We start from the raw sequence: 27,972 nt of genomic DNA on the forward strand, positions 1-27,972 counted from the left end.
ATGTATATCCTTTCTACTCAGAGGAAAAATATATGTTTCATCACCAGCTTTTTGGAACCAAGAGGAGAGCAATATGTAATCAGTCTGGTAAGATTAGGATGGAGCCAGATTGTGAAGGGCTTTAATTTTCAGCCACAATAAAACAAAGGTTGTTTCATCAAAACGGTTGTAAATGCCAAAGAAAGATTGGTCTTGTCTTGGACTTTGAAAGATAGTTTCTGTAGGAGAGAATAAGGGAAGGCATAGGGCAAGCAGAAAAAAAGTGAATGAAAGACTATAATATGTATATAGGATACTATTAGCAGCCAGTACTTCCTTATTGGCCCCAGTGCCCATGTAGGCAAGAGGATTGTCACTAGATTATATCCCTTATAGTAATCTCATCTGCTTGGCAAAAGGAACCATGCTTCCTTATTCAGAAATTAGTGATCATGATCTTAACCTATCCTAATGCTTCCTTATTGTTTCCTTTTTCTGTCAGCTACTCAGGATTATTTCTTCTTTGTTTTTGCCTCCAATCTCTGGAGCTGGTTATGTGACTCATATACTGGTAGAGCCCCACTTGTTTTAGGTTAGCAGCTTTATCCATTTGCCTAGGTGAAAATCTTACTAAATACATAATAGTTTCTATTTATAATATGAGGACACCTTGTACAGGCATTCTGTTACATTTTTACAATATAATATCTTTAAAAATTCATAAAACCTGAAATATAAAACTTCCCCCAAGGTTAGGATCAGAGATTTGAGAGACAACAAAATAGAGGTAAAATAAAAGTTGTAATAATATGTGAGCTCCCTGAGGAGAGTTCAGAGAAAGAAGATAGTCATCTGTTTGTGTTCCTAAGTAATTTGGTAGATTTAGTTGCAACCAACAATGGGGGTAATGAGGATTATTTTTGCTCCACATGTACCTGTTGAATTATTTTATAGTACTTTATACTAGTAAAAGCCTAGTGTTATGATTCCATGAAAAAAATATTACTTTGTTCAGCTAAAAATTTTCATTTTAGATAATTTTAGAGCCTTGAAATAAAATCATTGTATCAAAGCCAGTGTTTTTGAATTATGTGATTTAAATCTGATTTGTAATTTATTATTTTATAGTCAGGCATTGGTTCTTGTCCTTCATTATTGAAGAAGACCAAAATGAAGGCACTATGTTTGAGACAAATTACAGTGTGTCCGACTGTGGCTGATCAGACCAGTATTGAGCTCAGAATGCTCTACCTCAGGTCAGTCACAAATAGTCCATGTGAACCCCTGGGGTTATAAATTTATGGATGTCCTATTTCCTTTGAAATGCTCCAATTCTGCCTTCCTCATAGAGTGCAGCCCCCTCACTGATGAGCGAGCACATCATGCTGGGTGATCCTGTGCCAGTGTCTCCTATACTGTACACTCAATTCTAAAGTTCTTCAGTGAGATCCTTAAGGGTGTCTCAGTATCTCTTCTGATCCTCTTGTGAGCACTTGCCCTGTGTGAGTTCTCCATAAAATAATTTTTTTGGCAAGTGTACGTCTGGCATTCTAACAATGTGTACAGCTCATTATAGTTGCACTCTCTGTAGTAATGTTGGATGCTTGGCACTTTAGCTCAAGAAAGGACCTCAGTGTCTGGTATCTTCTGCCAGGTGATCTTCAGAATGTTCCTAAGACAATTTAAATGGAAGTGATTCAGTTTCCTGATATGGTGCTGGTAGACTGTTCAGTTTTCACAGGCATATAGCAATGAGGTTAGCACAATGGCTCTGTAAGACCTTCAGTTTGGTAGTCAGTCTAATACTTTTTCTCTCCCATACTTTGTTTTGGAGCCTTCCAAATACTGAGCTATCTCTGACAATGCGTGTGTCAACCTCATTGTCAGTGTGTACCTCCTTGGAAAGGACACTGCCAAGGTAAGTGAACTTGTTCACAGTACTCAAAACTCCATGTGCTGTAATTGATGGTTCCATATATGGATGGTGTGATGTTGGTTGAAGGAGCACCTGTGTTTTTCTTGGTGTTAATTGTTAGTCCAAAATTAGCATAAGCAGCTAAGAATCAATTCATGCTTTGTTGCATCTCAGCTTCAGAGGCTACATTGAGAGTACAATCATCTGCAAACACAAGATCATGGACCAAGACTTTCTTCATTTAAGTCTTGGCTTGTGGCCTTTTCACATTGAAGAATTTGCCATTAGTGCGGTATCTAACCTTGAGACCATGTTCATCCTCAGTGAAAGTGTGATAACATAGCTAGGTAGCGCAGTGGATGTAGCACTGATTCTGGATTCAGGAGGACCTGAGTTTAAATCTGGCCTCAGATATTTAATACTTATTTAGCTGTGTGACTCTAGGCAAGTCCCTTAACTTTTTTTAATTAAAGATTTTATTTATTTTGAGTTTTATAATTTTTCCCTCAATCTTACTTCCCTCCCTCACCTCCCAGGAAGCAACTTGTCAGTCTTTACATTGTTTCCATGTTGTTCCCTTAACCCTTTTGTCTTGCAAAAAAAACAAAAACAAAACAAAAAAGTGATGATAACATGCATCCTTGGTTTACAGTAGTTAAGTGCATGCACATACATAGAATATATGCATAATACTTTTTTAAATAGTGGTATTTACTTGGAATCACCACAGAATGAATTGTACCAAACTTTTCCCCCTTTTTTGATATGGTAAGTAGCCAGTTAGATGTAGTTTTAGGGTTTTAGTAAGTCATCTGACAGTCTCTTATGATTTTCTAGTTGTCAAGATGAATAAAACTTTAGCTTAGATTATAATTTAGAGTATTCATAGCTATTTGAATGATTATAGCTAAGAAATATTGAGTAATAGATTTGATGTCAATTTAGATGAAAACCTTTCAAGGAATGCAAATCCAACATTTTTGCTGTTTATATTTATTAGTTGATTGGATAAAGTTAGAGAAGGGTCTATGCCTTCTATGAAATTTGCTGGTGAACTAAATCTAGGAGAGGTATGATTTTGGATAATCAAATCAAAATCTAAGGAGTTCTCAACAACCTGGAGGTAGGCCAAAACTTAAAAGAGTGAAACTGAATGGAGACTTAGTCTTTCACTTATGATTAAGAATAAGGGATAGGTATGGTACTTATGATTTCATTGGTATAGTAAATCCCAGACAAGGAAAAATCATTTTACTAATGTAGGTCAGTTGACACCTTGTCAGTATTTTATAGTCTTGGAGTAACCTAGAGCACTGAGAATTAAAAGGAAAAGTTGTCCAGGGTCATTCAGCCATTTTACTGTAAAGGCTGAACTTGAATTCAGGTCAAAGGCCAGTTCTCTTCACTGTTACACTATCTTTTATTTAGATTTAAAACTAAACCGGGGGTGGCTAGGTGGTGTAGTGGATAAAGCACCGGCCTTGGAGAGTCAGGAGTACCTGGGTTCAAATCCAGTCTCAGACACTTAATAATTACCTAGCCGTGTGGCCTTGGGCAAGCTACTTAACCCCATTTGCCATGCAAAAACCTAAAAACAAACAAACAAAAAAAACCCCACAGAGAGCTCTGCCAGTAGAGAATGAGGAAGTCTTTCTTAATAGCTTTCTATATGGGAGTCAATTCATAATAATACTAAAAACTAAATAATAAATACTAAACATTTAGTTTCTTCACACTTAATTGTTGCAAAAACTAACCTTAACTAGTGTACCAAAATGGACAGTGTAACAAAAACTAATGTACTCTTCAGTGAACAGAACAAAGGGGTTGCTAGTCCCTAGCGGTTATGAGCATCACATTTCAAAAATAAACTGACAAATTGAAACAGGTCCAAACTAAGCCTAGGATATTGAAGGACTCTCAAATTCATGTCATAATAGGAATAATTGAATTAAAAAGAAAATGCATGAACAAAATATTAGGTGCTTGCTCTGTTCAGAACACTGTTTTTCCTTATTGGGGATGGATACAGATTTGAAATAAGATGGATTTTTTGCTTTCTCCACTCTGACAGCGTGGAGAGAGTTTGGAAGTAGCACTTGGGAGAACAAGGAGCATCCTGGCCCAGTATTTTGGGAGCATAAAAGAAGTGTCTTTTACAGAGCATGCTATGTCGTATTTTCTGCAGGAACTAGGTTTCTGTATGTAAGAACAAGGAGAAAATAAGAGAGTCTAGTATGAAGTGAAGTTTGTTAATAATAAAATAAGTATTCCAGAAGGCAAAGTAGAAGGAAAGGGGTAAGGAGATAGACTGGAGGGGCAGGAGTCCAGCATTTATATAGTGCCTACTCTGTTCCAGGCATTGCTCAGAGCTTGATAGTATTTTCTTATTTAATCCTTATAATAACCCTGTGAAGTAGGTGCTATTATTGTCCCTACTTTAGAATTGAGGAAACTGATAGCTATGTGGTCTGAACATGTCACTGAGGCAGAATTGGAACTCATTTCTTTCTTATTCGAATTCTAATAATCTACTAACTACATAATGTTGTCTCAGCTTAAGAACTTAAGTCTGTCTGTTTCCCGAGCCTAGAGCTCACAGGATGGTAAGGCCAGAGATCTAGAGTTGGAAGATGCTTCAGCAATTATGTAATCTTGCACTACACCTTCTGGAAGAGATGACAGTCACTTAACTTTTGTCTACTTCAACTTGGTGTTTTCTTGACTGTAAAGTGGAGATAGTTCATAATAGTATTTACCACCAGGGATGTTGTGAAGATCAAATGAGATTTCAGCACAAGGTCTCTCATATAGTAAATGCTTTTTTTTTTTTGGAAAAAAAAGCTTATTCCCTTCTCCTATTCTTCCCCTTGATGATAGAACACTCTGATCAAAAGTAGTCTTAATGTTCTTGTTTTTCCATATGATACATAACTCTCTCAGTGTTGAATGATGGGGAAGGGTGGTAGAACTTAGGAAATAACCCTTCAAGTTATGTTGACTTAGATTAAAATTGTTTATGTAATAAGCTTAGGTTTATGTGAATGCCCTTTGGACCAATTCTTCCAATATTCTCAGAGATTTAGGCAAACTTCAGTTGGGAGCATTTTGTAATCTGATTAAAATAGAATTATTCACATTTAAATTCCTTTTTTGTGTAATTGAGTATTCACTTAAGTTCCCCATCATCATCTCCATAATAACCATTTATTTACCACTTTTGACTCCAGTACCCCATTTCCAACTATATTTTAGATTACAAGTATATATACTTCAACATCCAAAGCTGCATGGGTTTGACAGAGAAGGGAAGATTGTTTCACTTTCACTATAAGTCCTTATCAAAAGTATGAAGGCAAAGAATATGGAAGTTTTATAGCCATAGGACCTAGGAATAATTACCCTCCAACGTTGCAGTTGGTCCCTGAGAGGGTGCTGGACTGGAGCCTTCTCAAATACCTGAGATCTTCAGAGACTTTTTGCTTCATCTCGAGCATCTCTGATTTCCCTGACCTAATAATCATCATTTGATCCATTGTGTATCATATCTTTCATGGGTCTTCTAGTTTTGGATAAAATAAACAGCTTTACCTGGCAGGAAATCTTCTGGTGATAGAAAAGGCTTTCTTTATTCTTTCCTGCTCCATTGGCCAGTTAAGCTTTATTCTAGAGGTAAAGAATAGCTATGCTGTATCCCCCAATCTTTTTTTTTTTTTGGCAGGTATTTGCTGATGAGGTATCAGCTGTTCTTTGTGCTTAATTCCCTGACCACCCTCTACTTTCTTTTCCCTCTTTTGTTTGTTTGCCCCCAAGAGAGTCTTTTTTTTCCGTACTCATTTTTCAGTTTCAGATTCTCTCCTTCATCCCTCTCTCTTCTCTATCCATTGAGAAGGCAAGGGAAAAAAATTCATTATACATATGTGTAGATAAGCAAAACAAATTAGCTACCCCCCCAAAAAAATAGAAGAAAATATGCTTCAATGTGTTCTACTTGCATCAGTTCTCTAGAGAGTGGATAGCGTGTTTCATCATAAGTCCTTTGGAACTGTGGTGGTTCATTGTATTGATCAGAGTTACTACTAACTTTAACATTTGATTATTTTTAGAACTTGTTATTATATACTGTATGCTTATGCTTCTGCTCACTTTACTTTGCATGCAAGTTCATGCAAATCTCCCAGGTTTTTCTGAAACCATCCCCTTTATCATTCCATCACATTCCTATATAATAACTTGTTTAGCCATTTCCCAAATGATGGACATCCCTCAGTTTCTAATTCTTTGCTACCACAAAAATTGTTGCTATAAATATTTTTGTATTATGAGTCTTTTCCCTGTTTTTTGATCTCTTTGGGGTAAAATAAATCTAGTGGTATTTGAAGTAAAGCTAATTGAACAGTGGATAGAATATTATACGACCTGGATTCATGTAGACTCTTCTTGAGTTCAAATCTAGCTTCAGACACTTACTAGCAGTGTGATCCTAGGCATGTCATTTAACCTTGTTTTATTTACAGTTTCTTTATCTTTAAAAATGAGCTAGAGAAGGAAATGGGTAAATCACTCCAGTAGCCTTGTCAGGAAAACCTCAAATGGGGTAACAGATAGTTGGACACGACTAAAAAGTAACTGAACAGCAAGGCATATTGCTGGGTTGAAGAGTATGTTCATTTTAATAGCTTTTAATAACTAATTCTGAATTGCTCTCCAAAATGATTGTATTAGTTCACAGCTTCACCAACAATGCATCTTCTCCAGCATTTGTCATTTTCCCTTTTTTGTCATCTTAACGAGGTATGAAGAGTTACTCAGATTATTATCTTTTCTAGAGCATTTTTTCTTATGTTTATTGATAGTTTTGATTTTTTTCCTCTGAAAACTCTTTTCTCTGATCATTATTAATTGGGCAATGACTTTTAATTTTTGTGAATTTGAGTAAGTTCTCTATGTTTTAGAAATTAAAACATTTGTTTGAGAAACTTGCTGGAAAATGTTATACTCAGTTTTATGTTTCTCTCCTAATTTTAGGTACATTGGCTTTGTGTAAAAACCTTTTTACTTTTATATAATTAGAATTATTTGGTTTACTCTCAGTGAATGTCTATCTTTTGTTTGGTCATGAACTCTTTCCTTGTCCATAGATGTGATAGGTAATTTCCTTGTTCCATTTATTTGCTTATGATTTCACCCTTGATGTCTGAGTCACGAACCCTTTTAAAGTTTATTTTGGCATATGGTGTAAGATGTTGTTCTTGCCCAGTTTCTGATAAATTATTTTCCTGGAGGAACTTTGTTGTCAGAGTCTGTTATCTCGGTCCTCTCCATTTCTTTCAGAGTTTTGTTGTTCAACTTCATTTCCTTAATTCTCTCACAGTTCCTTTCAGTATTTCTTTGTGGAACTGAGAAATATATAGCCGTCTACTTTATCCATGGTCAAATTGGCAACTTCCACACTGAGTATCCAGGTGCTGACAATAGTTGCTCATTTGACCTTTACACTAGGGAGAAGTTCTTTTGCATCTTGAATAATAGGACAGACATTCTTTTCCTAAGAGACCTAAAATCACATCAGAAGGTTTGATCTTCAGATCTGTGTGTCTTTAATAAGTTGTTCACTTATTAATGGAACTATAGCCAACATCCATATCAAGTGAGTAGTATCACTGGAATGAGGGGTGGGAAAATAATTTTCTTGCTAAATCTAGTAAAATGCAGGCTCTTCTTAATCCTTCTGGCTAACAGATTCTCTTTCTATAAAGACACAGCTGAGTCACCAGCTAAACCCAATTAGTCCCTTAAAACCACTGCTATGAATGGAAAGAAAGTTCCTGGACAGTCAAAATTATTACTTCATAAAAAGACACTGCTTCCAAGCATCCCTTTGGAAGAATAGTTATTGCTGGGCTCCTTTCTTTCCAGATATAGCCTTACTATATCTTGACCCTTCTGTAGTGATCTTGGTTCTGCCCTTTCCCTGATGGGCCAGGTTTATATGTTAGTTTGCCAGAGCCAGAATTCTCCCTTTTCCTATTTCCTCCTCCCAGTAAGAAGTTGTCTAGCAGCCTACCTAAACTCTTACTAAACCAGAGAGATATGATCTCTCAGTTATCAAACATCTCCTTGGGAAAGGTATCTTGGAGAAATGATTAATATTCCTAACACTTAAATTTTTTTTTTTAGGTTTTTGTAAGGCAAATGGGGTTAAGTGGCTTGCCCAAGGCCATACAGCTAGGTAATTATTAAGTGTCTGAGACCGGATTTGAACCCAAGTACTCCTGACTCCAAGGCCAGTGCTTTATCCACTACGCCACCTAGCCGCCCCCCCATTTAAAAAATTTTAAATGATGTTTTTATGAGCAGCCATGAACACTAAAGCATATCTCTTGAGAGTTTGGTGTTATACTTAAATACTTATATTACTTGTACTTAAACTACATAGTAAATAAATATAAAAGATAAGCCTCTTTTTGACTGGGCTTTAGACTTTTTTTGGGGGAAAAAAGTCTGTCCTAGATGTCAAGGTGCAAAAGGCACTTCTCCTGGGACTACCAAATGGAAAGGTCAAATGAGTATTGTCAGCACCTGGACACACAATGTGGAAGCTGCCAATTTGACCATGGATAGAGGGCTATATATTTCTCAGTCCCACAAAGAAAGGCTGGTTGGCAGACTGTGCAGTGCAGGGCAGGAACTAGAGACTTTGGGTCTTGTCTCAACCTGGAACAGTAGTTCTGGGAAACAGACTTTGGGCCAAGATCACCAGTGAGTTACAACTCACATTCCTCTCACTAAACATCGCAGAGAACAAAGGGATCAGGTGGTGATTTGGCCTTCAAGGAGAGCAAAGGAACTCTAGGACCTGTGAAAATAAGGGTATTTTTCAAACAGCTATGGGAAAGGGTGGAATAGATGGAATATTGCCAACTAGTCGTCACAGTGGTTAGAATAATAATGTTTGTTCTTCCATTCCCAAAAAAGGACCATAACATCAGGGAGGTGATGCCATGACAAACATGTGAATTGGATTTGAGTTAGGGGGTGTTGTTGTGCTAAGCCTTCTCCAGAGCCAGATATGAATCAGGTCACACAACTAGTGTCAAGTATTTGAAGTCAAATTTGAACTCAGGTCCACCTGACTCCAAGACTTGTACTCTATCCACAGTGCCACCCAACTGTGACCAGGTATCACAGTGGATAGAGGGCCAGCCCTGAATTCAGGAGGAACTTAAATTCAAATCCAGTCTCAGATTCTTGCTAGCTCTGAGACTTTTGGTAAATCACTTAAATCTGTTTGCCTTAGTTCCTTATTTGCAGAATGAGTTGGAGAAGATGATAAACCACTTCAGTATCTTTGCCAAGAAAACTCCAAATGGTGGAGAGACAGACATGACTGAAATGACACAATAGCAACAAAAGATGAAATAATGCATTACTTTGGAAATCTTTTTCTTTTCTGACAGCCTCAATATTCCTATGGCTTGCCTTCATGACTAACTGGCACATCTGCCAGTGTGTTCTAATAACCAAGAAATGATAGTGATACTTTCCTTGCTGATCTTACCTTTGTATTATTGATTGCTAAAGATGGAACCAAGGCAGCCCAGGTTTCAGGGCATCTATTGTAAGCTGATAGGAGACAGAATTGGAATTGCTAAAACAGCTCACCTTAGAGGAGGCTTTGGAATGGTATTAGAAAAGGTTAAGAGAAAAAGAACATTTGTTTCTTCTACCCTTCCTCTGCTCTAGAAGAGGATTGGGGGCTTCAAGTCCTTATTGTTTTTGTTTTATTAGAATATAGCCATCACTGTTCTTAGAAAAATTCTTCCTAACTATACACAAACATTGATATTATAAAAAATTAAGCAAAATTGTCTAAACTTAAGCTTCAACAAATATTGATTAAAAACCTTCAGTGTGCAAGCTGTGTACAAAGGAGCAGGAATTTAATAGGAACTCTTTGAATAATAGGTTGTAAAACCCAATAGGTTGTAAAACCCATTACAAAAAGACCTTATGAGGTTAGACACACTTCGAGCCATTGTGTAACCATGGACATCAAAGGGCCTCATAGACCTGTTTTTGCTAATCTCAAATTGAACACTACTTTTCCTAAGAGACTGACACATTAGTGAGGATATCTGTCTTGTTCTTTATCAGAATTTATAAGACAAACTACCCTACCAATTAAGAACAGCTATAATTTACAGGTGAGGAAATCAAAGCGATCCATAGTCATATGAAAAATTAATCTAAATCATTACTTATTAGAGAATTGCAAATTAAAGCATCTCTGAGGTACCACCTTCCACCTCTTATATTGGCCAATATGACTAGAAAGGACAAGGATCAATGTTGGAAGGGATGTGGGAAATCTGGGACACTGATACATTGTTGGTGGAACTGAACTCATCCAACTTTTCTGGAGAGCAATTTGGAATTACGCCCAAAGGGCAATAAAAATGTGCATACCCTTTGATCCAGCAGTACCACTACTGGGTCTATACCCTGAAGAGATTATGAAAAAAGGGTAAAAACATCACTTGTACAAAAATATTCATAGCAACCCTGTTTGTGGTGGCAAGGACTTGGAAATTGAGTAAATGTCCATCAATTAGGGAATGGCTGAACAAATTGTGGTATATGTATGTGATAGAACACTATTTCAAAGAAGCCTGGAAGGATTTGCATGAACTGATGCTGAGTGAGATGAGCAGAACCAGAAAAGACATTGTACATCCTAATAGCAACATGGAGGTGATGATCAACCTTGATGGACTTGCTCATTCCATCAGTGCAACAACCAGGGACAATTTGGGGCTATCTGTGATGGAAAATACCATCTGTATCTAGAGCAAGAATTGTGGAGTTTGAACAAAGACCAAAGCCTATTACCTTCAGTTTAGAAAAAAAAAAACTTATTATGTAATTTTCAATCTCTGAAACTTTATTTTCTTCTTTAAGGATGTGATTTCTCTCTCATCACATAGAGATAAATGTATACCATGTAAACAATGTAAAGACTAACAGACTGCCTTCTGTGGGAGTAAGGGGAGGGAAGCAAGATTGGGGGGGGAAATTATAAAACTCAAATAAAATCTTTGTTTGTTTTTTAGGTTTTTGCAAGGCAAATGGGGTTAAGTGGCTTGCCCAAGGCCACACAGCTAGGTAATTATTAAGTGTCTGAGACCGGATTTGAACCCAGGTACTCCTGACTCCAGGGCCCGTGCTTTATCCACTGTGCCACCTAACTGCCCCAGTGCGCCACCTAGTCGCCCCTAAAATCTTTCTTTAAAAAAATTAATAACAGCTATGCATGCTGGTGGAGCTGTGAACTGATCCAACCTTTCTAGAAAGCAATTTGGAATTATGCCCAAAGGGATAATGAAAATATGCATACCCTTTGATCCAGCAATACCACTCTTAGGTTTATGCCTTGAAGAGATCATGAAAAAGGGTAAAAACATCATTTGTACAAAAATATTCATAGCAGTTCTGTCTGTGGTAGCAAAGAATTGGAAATCAAGGGGATCTCCTGTTCATCAGTTGAGGAATAGCTAAACAAATTGTGGTATATGTGTGTGTTATGGAACCCTGGTTTTCTATTAGAAATCAGGAGGGATGGGATTTCAGAAAAGCCTGGAAAGACTTCTGTGAACTGATGTTGAGTGAGATGGGCAAAACCAAAAGAGCTTTGTACACCCTAACAGCAACATAGGGGTGAAGTTCAACCTTAATGGACTTGCTCATTCCATCAGCAATAACCAGAGACAATTTTAGGCTATTTGCAATGGAGGTTATCCATCCAGAGAAATAACTGGAGTTTAAACAAAGACCTCAGTTAAACAAAAAAAGTTATGTACTACATAATTATGCTATCTCTAATATTTTATTTCTTCTTCAAGGATATTTTTTTTTCTTTCAACACATTCAATTTTGATCAGTGCATAACATGGAGACAATGTAAAGATTTATCAGAGTGCCTTCAGTGGGAGGGTGGAGGAAAAACTGTAGAATTCAAAACTTTACAAAAAATGATAGGTGGGGGCAGCTAGGTGGCACAGTGGATAGAGCACCGGTCCTGGAGTCAGGAGTACCCGAGTTGAAATCTGACCTCAGACACTTAATAATTACCTAGCTGTGTGGCCTTGGACAAGCCACTTTAACCCCATTTGCCTTGCAAAAATCTAAAAAAAAAAGATAGGTAGAGATTATTATCTATAATTGGAAAACAAAATATTGATATTTAAAAAACAGCCATGCATTACCACACGCAGAATCCAGTAAGAGCTATCAATTTGTCTGGACTAAAGGAGGATTTTTTCATGGTGTTATGACAATGGGGTATAGTAGATAGAGAGATGAGTTCAAAGCCGGAAAGAACTAGATTCAAATCCTTCCTCAGCCACATACTGAGATGAGAAGAGACTGTCTTCTAAATATAGGGGAAACAGAAGATGAACTGTCTCATATTGAAAATATCAATTTGTCTGGAATATAGTTGAATATATATTTTATATACATGTATTATATATAATCTATCTATATATACATATAGTGGAATGTATATTGAAAGGATAATAGTATGAAATCAGGCAGCTAGATGGTGTAGTGTATAGAATGCTTGAAGTTAGGAAGACTCATGTTTCTAAGTTTCAAATCTGGACTCTGGGCAAGTCACTCAGCTCTCTTTCCCATAGTTTCCTTATCTGTAAAATGAGCTACTGAAGGAAATGGCAAATCACTCCAGTATCTTTACCAAGAATATCCTAAATTGGGTCATGAAGAGTCAAGACATGACTGAGAAACAACTGAACCAAAAGTATGAAATTGTCCTGGAACCAGATTGTGAAAAGGCTTACATGTCAAATATAGATAGGTTTTTTTTTTCCTTCTTCTTAGAGGCAGTAGGAACCACTTCAGTGGCTTAGCAGCTATAGAGGAGAAAAGAAAGAAAAAGACTGGAAGTAATGAGACCAGTTAGACCATAGGTAAAAGCAGAGGTGATAAGAGGTTGAACCAGGTTGAGGCTCCTATTAATATATGAAATATTATGGAAAGATCAAAAGATCAAAAGCAGGATTCTCTCTAAACTTTGCCCCAGTCCATGAACACTTAGTGTAGTAGCAAGAGCACAGAACTTAATTGACATCAGAGGATCTAGGTTTGATTTGTGACTGACACTGTGTGACTGGATACATTTTACTAGTTTTGACTTGTAGAATGGGTATGATACTATTTGTACTATTATTTATAGAGTTGTTATGCTTAACATTTTTTTTTTGGTTCCCTTTCTACAGTTGTTATATGTACCTTCCTCTTTATCCCTGGTTGTGCCCTAGGGCTGTCTCTGGGTATAGTCTTTGGCTGTCCCCTGTTCCTAGAATTTTCTCCCTCATCTCTGCTTCTCACTTTCTACAGGAAACCTTTCCTTATCTGTTCATTCTAGTACCTTCCATCTGTTGCTTAGTTTCTTTTTGTCTTGTGTATTACTTACTTGTTTTTATTACAGATTATCCCTTCCATGAGACCATGAGCTCCTTGAAGGCAGGGATTGTCTTTTACCTTTTTTGATTTTTTTGCATAGAGCTTGGGCATATATAGTAATTTAATAAATGCTTCTTTTTTTTGTTGGTTTTTTTTTTTGCAAGGCAATGGGATTAGTTGATTTGCCCAAGGTCACATAGGTACATAATTATTAAGTGTCTGAGGCTGGATTTGATCTCAGGTCCTCCTGATTCCAGGGCAGGTGCTCTATCCACTATGCCACCTAGCTTCCCCCTGCTTATTTACTCTCTCTCTTAACTCATCAGCTTCCACAGATTCAAATAGCACTTCTCTGCAGATTATTCCCAAATTTGCTTATCCAGTCTTTTCTCTCCTCGTGTATGGATGTCTCACATTTAAATGTTCCCTCATTTTAAACTCAACATGTCCAAAATGAATTCTGTAATTCATCTTCTCATCTCATCTACCATTCCTTCTAATTTCAACATTTTAATTGAGGGAACCACAGTATCTTTGTAAGAAGGAATCAGTCAAGCAAAACAAAACATATAATGCCATGGAAAAAATACATGGCACATTCTGCCACTAGAATACCACCCCCTCTCCTTCATTCATTGATCTGAATTCTTAAGTCTTTCAAAGTTGTTTGTCTTTACTTTATTGTTATTATAATATAAATTGTTCCTCTGGTTCTATTAACGTCACTCTGTATCAGTTCATAAAAGTCTACTGAAGTTTCTCTAGAGTCATTTATAGTTCTTTGCCACTAAAAAAGAATAGCTGTTAACAAATATATCCGTGAATCATTTTTTACCTTTGGATCTCTGGGGTATAGGCATTAATGGTATTGCTATGTCAAAGGACATTACTTTCCAGAATGACTGGACTGATACACACTTATACCAATAATACATTAATATGCCTGTTTTCCCCACAATCCCTCCAAAATTTATAATTCCTCCTTTTTTTGTCAGTTTTATCAATCAGAGGCAATATGTTTTCCTTGGAACTCTTTCCTTCTTTGAAGGTTTAACTCCAGTGCCACTTCCTTCAGTAATCCTATTTTGATTCTCCCAGTTATTAAGGTTCCCTCCCCCAGTTATTAAGGTCCCCCCCCCCAGCCATTGTGTATTTATTTTATATATGGCTTGTTTTAGGGGTGAAAATGTATCCCCTCAGTAGAACATAAGCTTCTATATAAGAATAGAGTATTTTTGTTTCCAGAGCATAGAATAGCCCATTTTTGTTATTAATAAATTCTTGTAGTTTGTTTGAATTGTAAAGTATTTATGTGAAATGTAAACTCAGTAATTTGCCTTATTGATAAAGTCATTCTTCAAAGGAACCAAGAAGGGGAAACTGTTTTTAGTCTTAGTTAACATGGAGAAACTGGGTTGCTAGGGTGGATATAGTAAGAACCCTATCGGGAAGTGACTACTTACTTGGTGATACAGAAAGAAAACCTGAGCATAGTCTGACCAGGCACACTAGGATTTTAGGAAAGCAGATTTCAAAGGGTTTGGGAAGGATAGTTAAGAACCCACAAAGCACATTGCTGAGAGAAGTTATGCCAGAAAGGATGGAAGATTATGAAAAATTAAATTTTGAAGAAGTCAAAGGGAAACAATTACAAGAAGGAAGAAAAATAGAATCCTGTAAAAACAGTGTCAAGTTGAATCTAATAATAATGAACTGAGGTTAATGAAGGAAGTATTGATTGTCCTTAATTTTGAAGCCAAAGACAACAAAGATTTTTTTCAGTAGCTTTATTGGGAGAAAATGGAAGGTCAAAGAAGGACTGAAACTTACCCTGGGTTGAAAAAGCTGGAGCTGAAAAATAGAACAGCTTAGTGCTTCTGTTTGATTTTTTTTCTGCCAATCTCCTGTCCCACCATTAAGTAAATAGAGATAAAAGACTGGGGACACACTTTTGCAACAAACAAAATAGATCCACACAGTGTCCATGTCCAGAAATGTTTGTCTTTTTCATTTCCTTTGAATCTTACCACTTTTCTAGGAGATGGATAATGTGCTTTATAGATCCTCAAAGATGTATATTCTGATTTTTGGCTTTAGTCAGCATTCTTACTTCCTTATTTTCTTTGCAGTATATTCCTTGTAGTTTGTTTGAATTGTAAAGTATTTGTGTGAATTATAAACTCAGTAATTTACCTTAATGATAAAGTCATCCTTTATTAATCACAAGATTCTTCTCACTTCACTTTTACATTAGTTTATAGTACCTGGGAGTCTCTGAAATTGTCTTTTCATAAAACCATATATTCATATACCAGTATGTTTAAAATAGACCAGTTCCTTTAACCTTTCCCCAGTTGATGAATACTTAGATTCTCATTCATTGGTTTCTCTCTCTCTTTTTTTTTTTTTTTTTTTGGTTTGCTTTTAATTCTCACTTCAGTGTCAGGAAGTTTGTTTTGCTTGTCTAGATTTGAGGTAGCTGGATGGTATAGTGGGAAAGAGTTCTGGACTTGGAGTTGGAAAGACCTGAGACAAAATCTTGCTTCAGATGTTTACTTGGGCAAGTTGTTTCATCTCTGTTTGCCTCAGTTTCCTCATTTGTAAAATGGTGATAATAATAGCATCTATCAGGGTATCATAAAGATCAAATGAGATATTTATAAAAGCACTTAGCATGTAGTAGGTGCTATAGGAATGAGGGAGGAGCAGAAATATTATCTTAGTGCTTTTGATAACTATGCAGTGACAGGCAAAAACTATAGTAGAGGATGAAGTAACCTTTTCAGTTTCTTTAATTACCTTAATATAGTAGTATATGTAGCTTCTTATTCAATACATGATTTCCATACACATAAAAGAAAAAGAATGTAGATCTAGATACAGGCAGATTTCTCTGAACTGCCAAAAGTAATTACCTGATGTTGCAGATCCCAAATATGTTAAGTATTGTGAGAAGTTTTGATTGAGCAGTTTAATATAGGTAGCATAATTGCTAATGAGTTTGTTTTAAGTTATGTAAGTATAGGACCACTTAAAAGTTATGTCTAATGTTGTATTTTTCTTTCCAGGTTTGCAATGTTTCTGCCACCTCTGTATTAAAGAAAATTACACATGTGTGACAGATGGACTTTGTTTTGTTGCTGCAACACAGAGTGCAGACAAAGTTATATACAATAGCATGTGTATACCGGAAGTTGAATTAGTTCCCCGAGATAGACCATTTGTATGTGCCCCCTCTTTAAGAGATGGATTTTTGATGTCACCTTTCTGTTGTGCCAAAGATCACTGCAATAAAATAGAATTCCCAACAGGTAAGTTTGTGGGCTTTTTTTCTTAATAGTTTACAATCATGTAATTTAAACATAGAAAGAGATCTAAATCAGCAATTCTCAAACTTTTTAGTCTCAGGAAACCTTTACATTCTTAGAAATCATTGAGAACCAACCCTTACTCTTCCCCTTCCCCCTTCCCTCTTCCCAGAACTTTTGTTTATGTGGATTACATTAATCAATATTTGCTGTATTAGAAGGCAGGTAAAACGAAGAGAAGGCTGCCCTGGGTACCCTAAGTGGACTATCAAGGAGTTTTCCATGTCTCTCCTTGTAAAAGAAAGGACTAAAGAGAATTAGGGAAAACTTTTTTGTGATTCCTTGAAGTCATGGAACCTACCCAATAAGAAGGATGGTTAAGATCAAGAATTCTTATTTTTTGGGAGTTGCAGGGGGTGTCAGTACCTCTCTCCTCATAAGTATTGTTGACTTCTGGAAATGAAACTTTTGACAGATAGGTTAAGTTCTTTAACTTCTCTGGACCTTAGTTGCCTTCAACTATATAGTGAGAGTATGTCAGACTGGATAATGTCTAAGATCTAATGTTCCATATATAAGTAAGTCTGCCCTTGTTTCCATTAGTTTGTAATATTGGGAGTGAATTTAATAAAAATTGTTATGACCTGATATTTGACCTGAAAAGAATTTTGCTAAGGACCTTGATAAAGGGAATAAGAGTAGATATGACTACAGTTAGGTAGCAATTTCACCAAGTAGATCAAAGGAAGCCAAAGTAAAGGACTACTTTATCACTGCCTAAAGTCTGAACCTCTATGGATGTATACTTGGAAGAGCAGCATATGCTTAGTCTTTCTTCTATTTTTCTTGGATCCTTTTCCCACTGTTTAGTGATAAACCAATAGAGCTGTTGTCATACAGCTCCAGTCAGCATGGTTTTCCTAATATATTTTCCTATATCTGTCTAAGATCCCAGTGATTTATCCATATCCATACAAATAAATCTGAAGCTAGGTTGACTCAACCATAAGATGTCCATAGTTATAAATGAATGATAGAGTAATATAATTTAACCCAGAAGTGTTTGTTACATGAAAAATGTAATAATGGCAGATAAACATACAACATGGGACTTATTTGAAATCAATTTGCTGGCTATGATTTCTTTCCTCTCCCCTTTAGGTACTTCTCCAATGAAACCGTCTAATCTTGGTCCCGTGGAATTGGCAGCTGTTATAGCGGGACCTGTCTGCCTTGTCTGTATTTCATTGATGTTGATGATCTATATTTGTCACAATCGTACTGTCATTCATCATCGTGTTCCAAATGAAGAAGATCCCTCATTAGATCGCCCTTTTATTTCAGAGGGTACAACATTAAAGGACCTAATTTATGACATGACAACGTCAGGATCTGGATCAGGTAATGCATTCACTTTTCTTTTTTGATTAGGAAATGTAAGTAATTTTTGTTTAAATTATCCTTAATTATTGTGTCTGGGTTGTCTGTCACCCAGACCTTTTATCTCAATTGATTAAAATATGGAACTAATGAAGAGCTATGTCAGTTTTGATCTTCATGGGTAAATTAATTTGTTATCATTAAAACCATAGTAATAATTTCTGATTCCCCAACATTATCTTATAGGTTGAATCCCAGGGGATTTTGTGTAAAAATATTCAGTTTATTATAGAATAGTAACATTTTTAGATCTGGAAGGTATGTTAAAAGATCATTAAGCTTTGTTCATCCATTGTATACTAGAAGTATTACTAGGACAGGGGTCAGAAAGTTGTGTTTTAAGTTCTTTCTTCTACTAATTCTTGTGATTTTTAAGCAAGGCATTTAGGCTCACTCTCTGAGTTTCTAGTGTCATTATCTTTCAGGTTTAGTAAATAATAGTTAATACCTTTTAAAAATTTTCTGAAGATAAATAAGACAGCATATTTTAAAAATAACTATAAGAAGCCACTCAAATATAAGATAATTGTTTGAAAAGGATATAAAATAAATCAAATCAACAAAAAAATTAAAATATGAGATATTTTCCACTTGGGAAAAAACATTTGCCTCCAAGATGATAAAATAAGTTTCTTGATCCATAAAATCTAGGGTGATAAATGTCACTCTAATCACATTTATGTATAATAATATGTACATGATATTTTCTAAAGATCATAGTTTTATTAGCCAAATGAAATTCATTTTCTGGTAAACCAGCCTTCTGGAGCCTGATCCTCAGATGTCAGTACAGAAAAACAACTACTCTTAGCCATTCCATCTTTATAGGCTTTGCAGGAGTTTATGTTCCCCTGTCATGGCCTTAGAAGAAATCAGAGTTACTCTCATGACATAGTTAGGTTCCAAAAGAAGTTTTATGGGAGAATTATAAGTTTTACTAACAGAGATAAGGATGTTTGCCTTTATTTTGTTAATGATTACCTAAAGGTTACCTAAAGACAGAATCTTTCCTTTATAGAATCTGTGGGCTAGTAATGTGCCTGTACTCTGTTAGTTCATTTAGGTTTTGTGAACCAATAGGTTTGTTGAACTGAATTAGAAAAACTACCCTTAAAGGCTAGTATAATTAAGTATAGGTAAGTATTGATATCTACTCAAAGGTATACTTTCATGAAATTAGGACTTTTTTACCTTTTGATATCTTGCTTTATCTTCCTTCTTTCCCCCCCCCAAAAAAAAAAAACCAAACCAAACCTTGAAGATGGAGTTTGGGAGAAAATGATGGGCATAGAATACTGAATTCTTTCTCAGTTCTTTTTTTTTTCTGTTTTGCTTAAAAAAAACTTAGAATTTAAGGTCATCTATCTTTGTTAAAACTCATAATACCTATTTAAATACACCTGTGGGGATGGGGAAAACTTTTCTGAATGCTTTAACTCTTCTCTATTCATCATAAGATGGTTTATGAAAAGCTTAGTAACCACATTGGATGGACCTAAGATAGTCACCAGTTAGAGGGTGTATTGGAAATGCCCTTTTTAAAATTTATTTTATTTGTAAAGGAAATATTTTAAAAGTGCATTCATAATGTGAATGTGTGTACATTCGTTAATAACTAATATCTTAGTGCTTACAGTACCCAAACGTTGTAGGCGCTTAATTGATGTTTGTTGGTTTGAGGAATGATCTGATGCTAGCTCCTTGAGAGACTATGCTTCTACAGGTCAATGTGAAGCAAATGTAACATGCTCTGCAGTAGCAAAGAAGATGTATGCAGTCACAACTTGACCTTTTTTTTCTTTTAGTACAAGCTTGTTATCACACAGACAAGTAGTTTGAGTTCTAAATTAATTTTAAAATGCAATAGTTTATTTTTTTAAGAAGTAGTATAATATTATGTACATGGGTATAATCTCATATTGTATGAATATCATTCTGTTCATTTTCCCCCTGTAAAGCTACTCATTCTGTTTTCATAATAGAGTTTTCACAATTTTCAAAATATGGAAAGATTAATTGGGAGACTAGAAAAGTGTAAATTAAGTCCATTAGTCCGAATTTGTGTATGCTTATCTAGTTTCATTAGTAATGGGTCAAATGTAATTTACTTAAAAATGACTTAATGGCCCCCTTATCTCTTCTGCCTATAGTGAGCAAACAGATATGTGTGGTATATTATGTAAACTTGTGCTCTAATTCAGTTCCTGTGAACTTTTCTTATAATCTCTATTAGAGCACAGGTGTAGACGTACTGTGTTCTTATACTTCAAGAAATGTGAATCAATAATCAAACAAACAAGAGATAAATTAGGGTATGGTTACTCATATAACAGAATGCTCCGTTCACTTTATATATCTGTGTTTATTGCTTAATCATTTTATTCAGTAAGGAAGTTAAGAAATTTAGAAACAATCTGAGGATAGAACCTCTGATCATTTAAAAATAAAGATAGAACTGAATTCATTACATAAAACAATAGAAAAATGGTTGTTTATAAATATTTTCCTTTATGTTATATATATACTTCAGGAATACATTGCAGAAAATGATGAACTTCCTGTATAAATATTGCTCTGTGTCAGCTTTAAAATTAACTTCACAGAATTGTTTTAAAATATATTATCTGACACCCTGATGGCTTTCTTTCCCCACAAAGTGTTAGAGATAAAATTAGATTAGTCCTTCCATATTGTAGTTGTAGTTTTAAAGAACTGAAAAGAAGGGTTGCATTTTAGTTAATAATTTATTTTTCTATTGCAGAAAATTTAAGTTTAGTAAGTACCTTCTAGCTTATTTATTAGTCTTTTTAAAACAAGGCATAATTCAAGATAGTATTTCTGATGGAACATTTGATAAAATTAAATTGTCTACGATTTTCATTTTCTCTTCCTGTCTTCAAAATTAAGTTTATTCGCATTTGTCAACAAAAATGGTGTTCAAGAGTCTTGCCTTTTTCTTTATTCCTTCCAGATATACTAATTTTAAATATGAATATCTGTTGTCACCAGACTAAACATTACTAATCATGACACTGGCCAGTAGTTTAAGCTTGCTCTGTTATTTTCCTGTTAGACTAGCTGCTCAGAAAATGTTAGGTTCCTGTCAGCTAACTTGTCCTTTACCCAGGCAAACTTTGAAGGGGAGGGAGACAAGGATGGTAAGTTCTGCAAGTTCTCCAAGGTTTCCGTTTTTTTAAACCAAATACAAGTGCTTAAACATCACCCCCCAGTCCCTGGTCCAGTACCTGGTCCACTCCCACTCCTGTGGCACTCTACAATCATCCAATAAATAACGTTCTGGTGCTAGAGGACACCAGGTGATGAAATTTTGCAGTACTCCCACACATAATAGTCCCTTACATTGTTCTATTAACAAAAGTTCTTCATCTTTAAACAGATAAGTTAGATGCACACTAATTTTTTTAGGTTGCACACTAGATTTTTTTTTTTATCTAGCTTTTAAAATTTTGACTAAAACTCATTTTAACCTTAAAGTTCTCTGTCCTTAACACTGTGACTAAATTTTCACATAAATCTCTTAAATGGTCTACTTTCAGTCTCTACTTTCTATATGCCACATGAATTATTTTTTTTATCATGTCACAGAACCACAAATTTATGATATAATCTCAACTGAGCCCTCAATGAAGCAAGGCAATCCTTTTATACCTAATACTCATTGATTATTACCTCACTAATCAATTCACTATCCTACTCATCAGAATGACTTTTCCAAACCTTTTCATCCTTTCATAAATCTCTCATGACTCCCTCTCCCTTAACTCCTCTCAGCTGAGAACCATACCTTATTTTACTGAAGAAAGGTTGAAACCATTTGCTGAGAGCTTCCTCCTTCCAGCTCCCTGCCAAGGATCCTATTCCCTCCCTCCTCCTTTAGCATATTGTCCCCTCTGTCATCCCCACTCTTTCATCATTATCTGCTTTTCTCTGTTGTTGTTTTTTTAGGAGGGGTCTATGCTGACTTTCCAGACTTCAAAACTATGCCCTCCAAGTCACCTCCTCTTTTGTATGTTGGGTCTTCCCCCTTTAGAATGTAAGCTTTTCCAAAGGTAGAACTGGCTTTCATTTTATTTGTAGTTTGTATCCCAGTATTTACTGCAGCCAGCACAGAATAAGTACCTGATAAAGGCTTATTTACTTGTTTCTTTCTTCTCTACTTACCAGCCCTTATCTCCCCACCTTTAAAAAAAGAAAATTTACATTTGATCTTAGATTTTTGCTACCACTCACTTTTTTTCTCTTTTGTGCTGAACTCATTGAGAAAGCTATCTACAATCAATGTTTCTCCTTTGTTTCCTCTCACATTCTTTCTTATCTTTTTTCCAGTCTTGTCTTCTGATAGTGAACTACAATTGCTCCTTCTAAGAGATCAGTTATCTCTTAATTGACAAAACTAATGACTTTTTCTCAATCTTCAGGTTTCTTGCCTCTCTGCAGCCTTTGACTCTGTCACTCACCCTCTTTTCCTTGATCCCCTTCTTTTCTTTTCATGATGCCCCTTAGTCTTCTTTGCTGAGTCTTTATTGAGGCCATCAGTATTAATAATGTATGTGTCTCTCTAGGCTTTGTCCTGGGGCTCTTGCTGTGTGTTGTGAGCTGTGTCAGTAGAGCCCTCCTCTTTGTGCCATCAAGCTGCTTGTTCTATCTCTTATCTCTCTCTCTCTCTCTCTCTCTCTCACACACACACACACACACACACACAAACAAACACACGCCAGCACGTGTGTGTGTGTGTGTGTGTATCTATACATATTTTATGGCTTCATTATCTCCTATAGAATCTTTATCTAGATAATTTTTTAGATATATTTTCTTTTATTTATTTAAGGCAATGGGGTTAAGTGATTTGCCCAAGGTAACAAAGCTGCTAAGCAATTATTAAGTGTCTGAGTCCAGATTTGAGCTCAGGTTCCCCTGATTCCAGAGCTGGTGCTTTCTCATTCTGTGTCATCTCTAGCTACCCTAAGATACATATTTTTCTAGCTTAAACCTCTCTGATCTCACATTTTCACCTTCTTAATGGAAGCCTCTACCTAGGTCTCTTAAGCTCAGTGTGGTCAAAACTGAACTTATTATCTTTCCTCATGGTCTTTCCCTCTTCTTGACTTTATAATTCTGAAGCATTCCATCAGCCTCTTGATGACAGAGGCTTATAACCTAGTTTTCATCTTCATCTTTTCACTCTCCCCCTACATATTTAATCTCTTAGCAAAATCCTATAGATTCTACCTATAGCATTTCTCATATATCTCCTTTTCTCCTATCACTGTCACCATACTGTTATAGGCCCTTATCACCTCATACCTGGATTATTATAATAGTGTTCTAGTTGGTTTCCCTGCCTCATATTCTAGTGCATCTTCCTCGGCTACAAAAGTAACTTTTATAGAGTACAGGTCTGACCTCCCCCCCCAATTAATAAATGGTAAATTACTTCTAGAATCCAATATGCAATCTTTGACTCAATCATAAAATTATATAAAATCACTGTTGTTCATCCTGAGTACCAGAGACATCACAGATGATACCTTTTTGTTAATTGAATTTAAGTGAAACAGAATTGCACAAAATCTTGTTCTCTGTATTTAGTGTCCTATTTTGTTCATTAGGAATTTATCTAATTTAGCTAACAGTCCAATTGTGCAGCTCAGTTAGCTTAGTGACTATGTTCTTTTCTATAGATTTGTACTAGCTGTCATACTCTTTTTGCAATATTTCATGTGCAGTTTATATTTTAAGAAATGTTATTTGGTTATATTAATAACATTAATAATTTTTTTTTAAGGATTACCATTACTTGTTCAAAGGACTATTGCAAGAACTATTGTATTGCAAGAAAGCATAGGAAAAGGTCGATTTGGAGAAGTCTGGAGAGGAAAATGGAGAGGAGAGGAAGTTGCAGTAAAAATATTTTCTTCAAGAGAAGAACGTTCATGGTTCCGTGAGGCAGAGATTTATCAAACTGTAATGTTACGTCATGAAAACATTCTGGGGTTTATAGCAGCAGACAATAAAGGTTGGTAAACTAAGTGTTCTGTTACATATAACAAAATCAGCTTAATAGTAATGAAACATCTTAAAAACTCGTTAACTAGTGAAGTTTGGTCAAAAATAGAAAACTACTACTTAAATGTTATCATTAATTTTATGATCGAAAGCAAGATGAAATATATAACTTCATATTTATCTTTATTATTTCATCTTACTAGATTCATCCCATCTTTTCAGCCTACCAGGGTCTCTCGATCTTAACTCTGTCAGCCACATTATTAGTTGAATTCATTTTCAAACCATCACCCCAAATGATATTTTCTTCATAGTTCTCTGATTCTTTTGGAATATCACTAATCTTATCTCTAGTTGCTTATGCTTAGAGAATTGTCAGAATCAAATGAGTGGCGAGTACTTTAATAACAAACTTAGTCAAAATCATAAAAGTTAATCAGTGTCATAGAAGTCTAATATGCTGTTCATTATACAACTTTATTTGTTATAGTCTAATTTTTAGTATTTTCATCTTCAAATGTTATTTAGGAAAAATGTTATAACAGGGTTATAGACAAAGAACAAGAAGGGATCTTCAAAATAATTTAGCTAAAATCTTTTTTCTTTTAAAAGAAGGGAATTGAGCCCAGGGAAGAAAATGATTTATCCAAATTCATATAAGTATTAAGAAATCCAACATTTGAAGTCTTTCTGATTCCTGATCCAGCATTCTATCTATTATGACACCTAAATGCCATTTGAAAAAAAAAAAAAGGAAAACACTCACTTTAAGGTTTAGAAGCACTTTATAAATAATATCATTTTATCTTCATAACAACCTTGAGAGGTAGGTACCATTATCCCCATTTTACAGATGAAGAAACTGGCAGAGAGGGGCTAAGTGACTTGCTCAGAGTCACACACAGCTGCTACATGTTTTGTAGCAAAACTCAGAGACTTCAGGTTCACTGCTCTGGGACACTTAAGCTACTTTAGGTATTTTGAAATATGACCAATTAAGATTATTCCTTTGACATTTAGATAATTTATATCTCATTAATAAAGTTTCAAGGGTAATCAAACTTGTTCTGGATTTTTCTGTCAGGCATCCTGAATTTGATTTTTTGCCTTGTTTGGTGCAAGAGGTAAAATTAGTGTTTAATAGATCTAAAATAGATTTCAGTTCTCTTCATTCTTCATTACCCCTTGTCAGAGGTTCCATCTTTACCTCTTAGATTCTTATTTTGTGACATCATTTTTTGCCTTTTGAGATAGAAACATCTTGTCTTTATACCAAGTAGGACTTTTAGACATCTTTGCTGGTTATTTTAAGATTATAGGACAGCTCTAAGTTTGTAGCACTCATTTTATGAACTACTATATAATTAATAAGGTATTAAGAAGTCAAATGTATAGATTTCCTCGGTCCATTTCCTTCTTTACCTTTTATTACCCAAAGTAGTACATTATTTTCCATTTCAAAATATCTAGAGAGTGATTGCTTTAATTGTTTTAATTTCTCTTTTGCAGATTCTCAAGTGTAAAGAATTATTAATAAGTAAATATATTGAATTCCTCTGTGGCAAGAACCATACCTTTTCCCTAGCTTCTTATTAATGATTAGTTGGAAGATTTAGATAGGGCAGCTAGGTGGCTCAGAGGAGAGATTGCTGGGCCTAGAGTCAGGACAAAGTCTCATGTTTCTGAGTTCAAATCTGGCCTAGAATATAGTTTTCCTGAACCTTAGTTTCCTTTCCTATTCAAATCAGAGTGTTAATCTTTGACCCCTTACACTAAGGAGTTATTTTAAAGGTCAAATAGATTCCATATAAATATATATAAATATATATATATATATATATATATATATATATATATATATATATATGAATACACACATACATATAAATATATACATACTATATAAAAATATATATGAAAAATATAATGCAAATGTAAAACTTCTAAAGCAAATATAGGACAATGTTATGATATATTTTAGTATTAAGTGCTAGATATGACAATATAACAGTTTTAAGTGTTTTATATAAATCTTAGAAAATTTTGCTATTCCTTTGTTTTCCAGACAATGGTACATGGACTCAGCTGTGGTTGGTTTCAGATTATCATGAGCATGGGTCCCTTTTTGATTACTTAAACAGGTACACGGTTACTGTGGAAGGAATGATAAAACTAGCTTTATCCACTGCTAGTGGACTTGCTCATCTTCACATGGAGATTGTTGGCACTCAAGGTAGGGTTTCAGGTGGTACTTCATTATTCATATAAGTGCAGAATGGTTGAAATGTAATGTGTTTATATGCTACTAAGAGATGATTATTAAGAAACCTGTATTTCTTTCTAATTAATCTCAGATTGAATTGGATGTGAACTTGGGTATTATTTTTGTTTCTAGTTCTCCTTAATTTCATCTTATTGATATTTTATTGTGAATTTGAAAGTATTCTTTAGTATCCAGGTTTGATCCTAATGTTGAAAAGATTGCTAATACTCTTAAGAATCAGACTAAAATTATGTGTGTATTTATAGTAGAATGATCTGAGATAACTGAGAATGAAGACCTTAATTTGTATTTCTCTAATCAAAAATTAGAGTATTTTTTCATATGAATATATATTTAGCTTTGAATACTTTGTCTGAAAACTACCTGCCATATCCTTTGACCATTTCTCAAGTAGGGAATGGCCCTAATTTTTTTTATAAATATGACTCAGTTCTTTATCAGAAAAACTTGCTACATAATTTTTTCACTTAGGAATTACTAATTGTATTTCCCTCTGTCCTATTTTCCCTTGTTAATATCCTCAGTCCCTGACTGTGGTTCCATGATATTTGAATTGTTTCTTTCTGGTTGCTTTCAGTATTTACTCCTTTTCCTGGGAGTTTTCATTTTGAGATTTCTTATAGGAGGTCATTGGTGGATTCTTTCAGTTTCTTTTTTTTTTTAACTTCTGATTCTAAATTATCAGGGCATTTTCCTTGATAATTTCTTAAGGTGTTCTCTCCCTCTCTCCTCCGTGTGTGTGTGTGTGTGTGTGTGTGTGTGTGTGTGTGTGTCTATCTCTATCTGTCTCTCACTGTTCTTTTTTTTGATCGTCATTTTTCTGGTGCCTCCTTTACAAAACTGTTAGCTCTTTTTCATGATTTTCTTATATCCTTGTCATCTCTTTTTTTGTGGGGGGGATTTTTTTTTTCTTTTTAGGTTTTTGCAAGGCAAATGGGATTAAGTGGCTTGCCCAAGGCCACACAGCTAGGTAATTATTAAGTGTCTGAGGTCAGATTTGAACTCAGTACTCCTGACTCCAGGGCCGGTGTTGTATCCACTGTACCACCTAGCCGCCCCCCTTGTCATCTCTTTTACCAATTTTTTTCTACTTCTCTTATTTGGGTTTTCAAATTCTTTTATTTGGGGGTTTTCAAATCCCTTTTGAGCTCTTCCAGGAATTCTTTTTGGAGCCTGAGGCCAATTCACATTTTTCTTTGAGGTTTTGGATAGCAGTTTTAGATGTAGCAGTGTAACCATCATCATAAGTAATTTTCTATGATCAGGATCTTTTTTTGTTGTTTGCTCGTTTTTCCAACCTATATCTAACTTTATAATTTTATATTAAAGTTGGCTCCTGCTCCTAGGTTGGGAGGGGGCACTATCCCAAGCTTCAGCTTTTTTTGTTCAAGTTTTCAAATTTACTTTTGGGGCTCTCTAAACTTTCAGTTCTTCCAAGGTAATATAATCTAAGGAGAGTTGTGTTGACTAATCTCCTAGTCTGGTGCTCTGGTCTCTAAGCAACAATAAATCAGTCCTTTCCACCTTGAAACTGT

General features: G+C 35.3%; 1 protein-coding gene across 1 annotated transcript in view; it reads left to right on the plus strand.

Moving 5' to 3' along the window:
- TGFBR1 (transforming growth factor beta receptor 1) overlaps positions 1 to 27,972 on the plus strand; it is a 63,051-nt gene that overhangs the window by 16,349 nt on the left and 18,730 nt on the right. The window contains exons 2-5 of the mRNA XM_074196726.1: positions 16,447 to 16,689; positions 17,848 to 18,087; positions 23,933 to 24,163; positions 26,219 to 26,386. Of these exons, the coding sequence (XP_074052827.1) occupies positions 16,447 to 16,689; positions 17,848 to 18,087; positions 23,933 to 24,163; positions 26,219 to 26,386 (882 nt within the window). The remainder of the gene's footprint in view (positions 1 to 16,446; positions 16,690 to 17,847; positions 18,088 to 23,932; positions 24,164 to 26,218; positions 26,387 to 27,972) is intronic.

Source organism: Macrotis lagotis, chromosome 8, assembly GCF_037893015.1.
Source record: "Macrotis lagotis isolate mMagLag1 chromosome 8, bilby.v1.9.chrom.fasta, whole genome shotgun sequence".
NCBI lineage: Eukaryota > Metazoa > Chordata > Mammalia > Peramelemorphia > Peramelidae > Macrotis > Macrotis lagotis.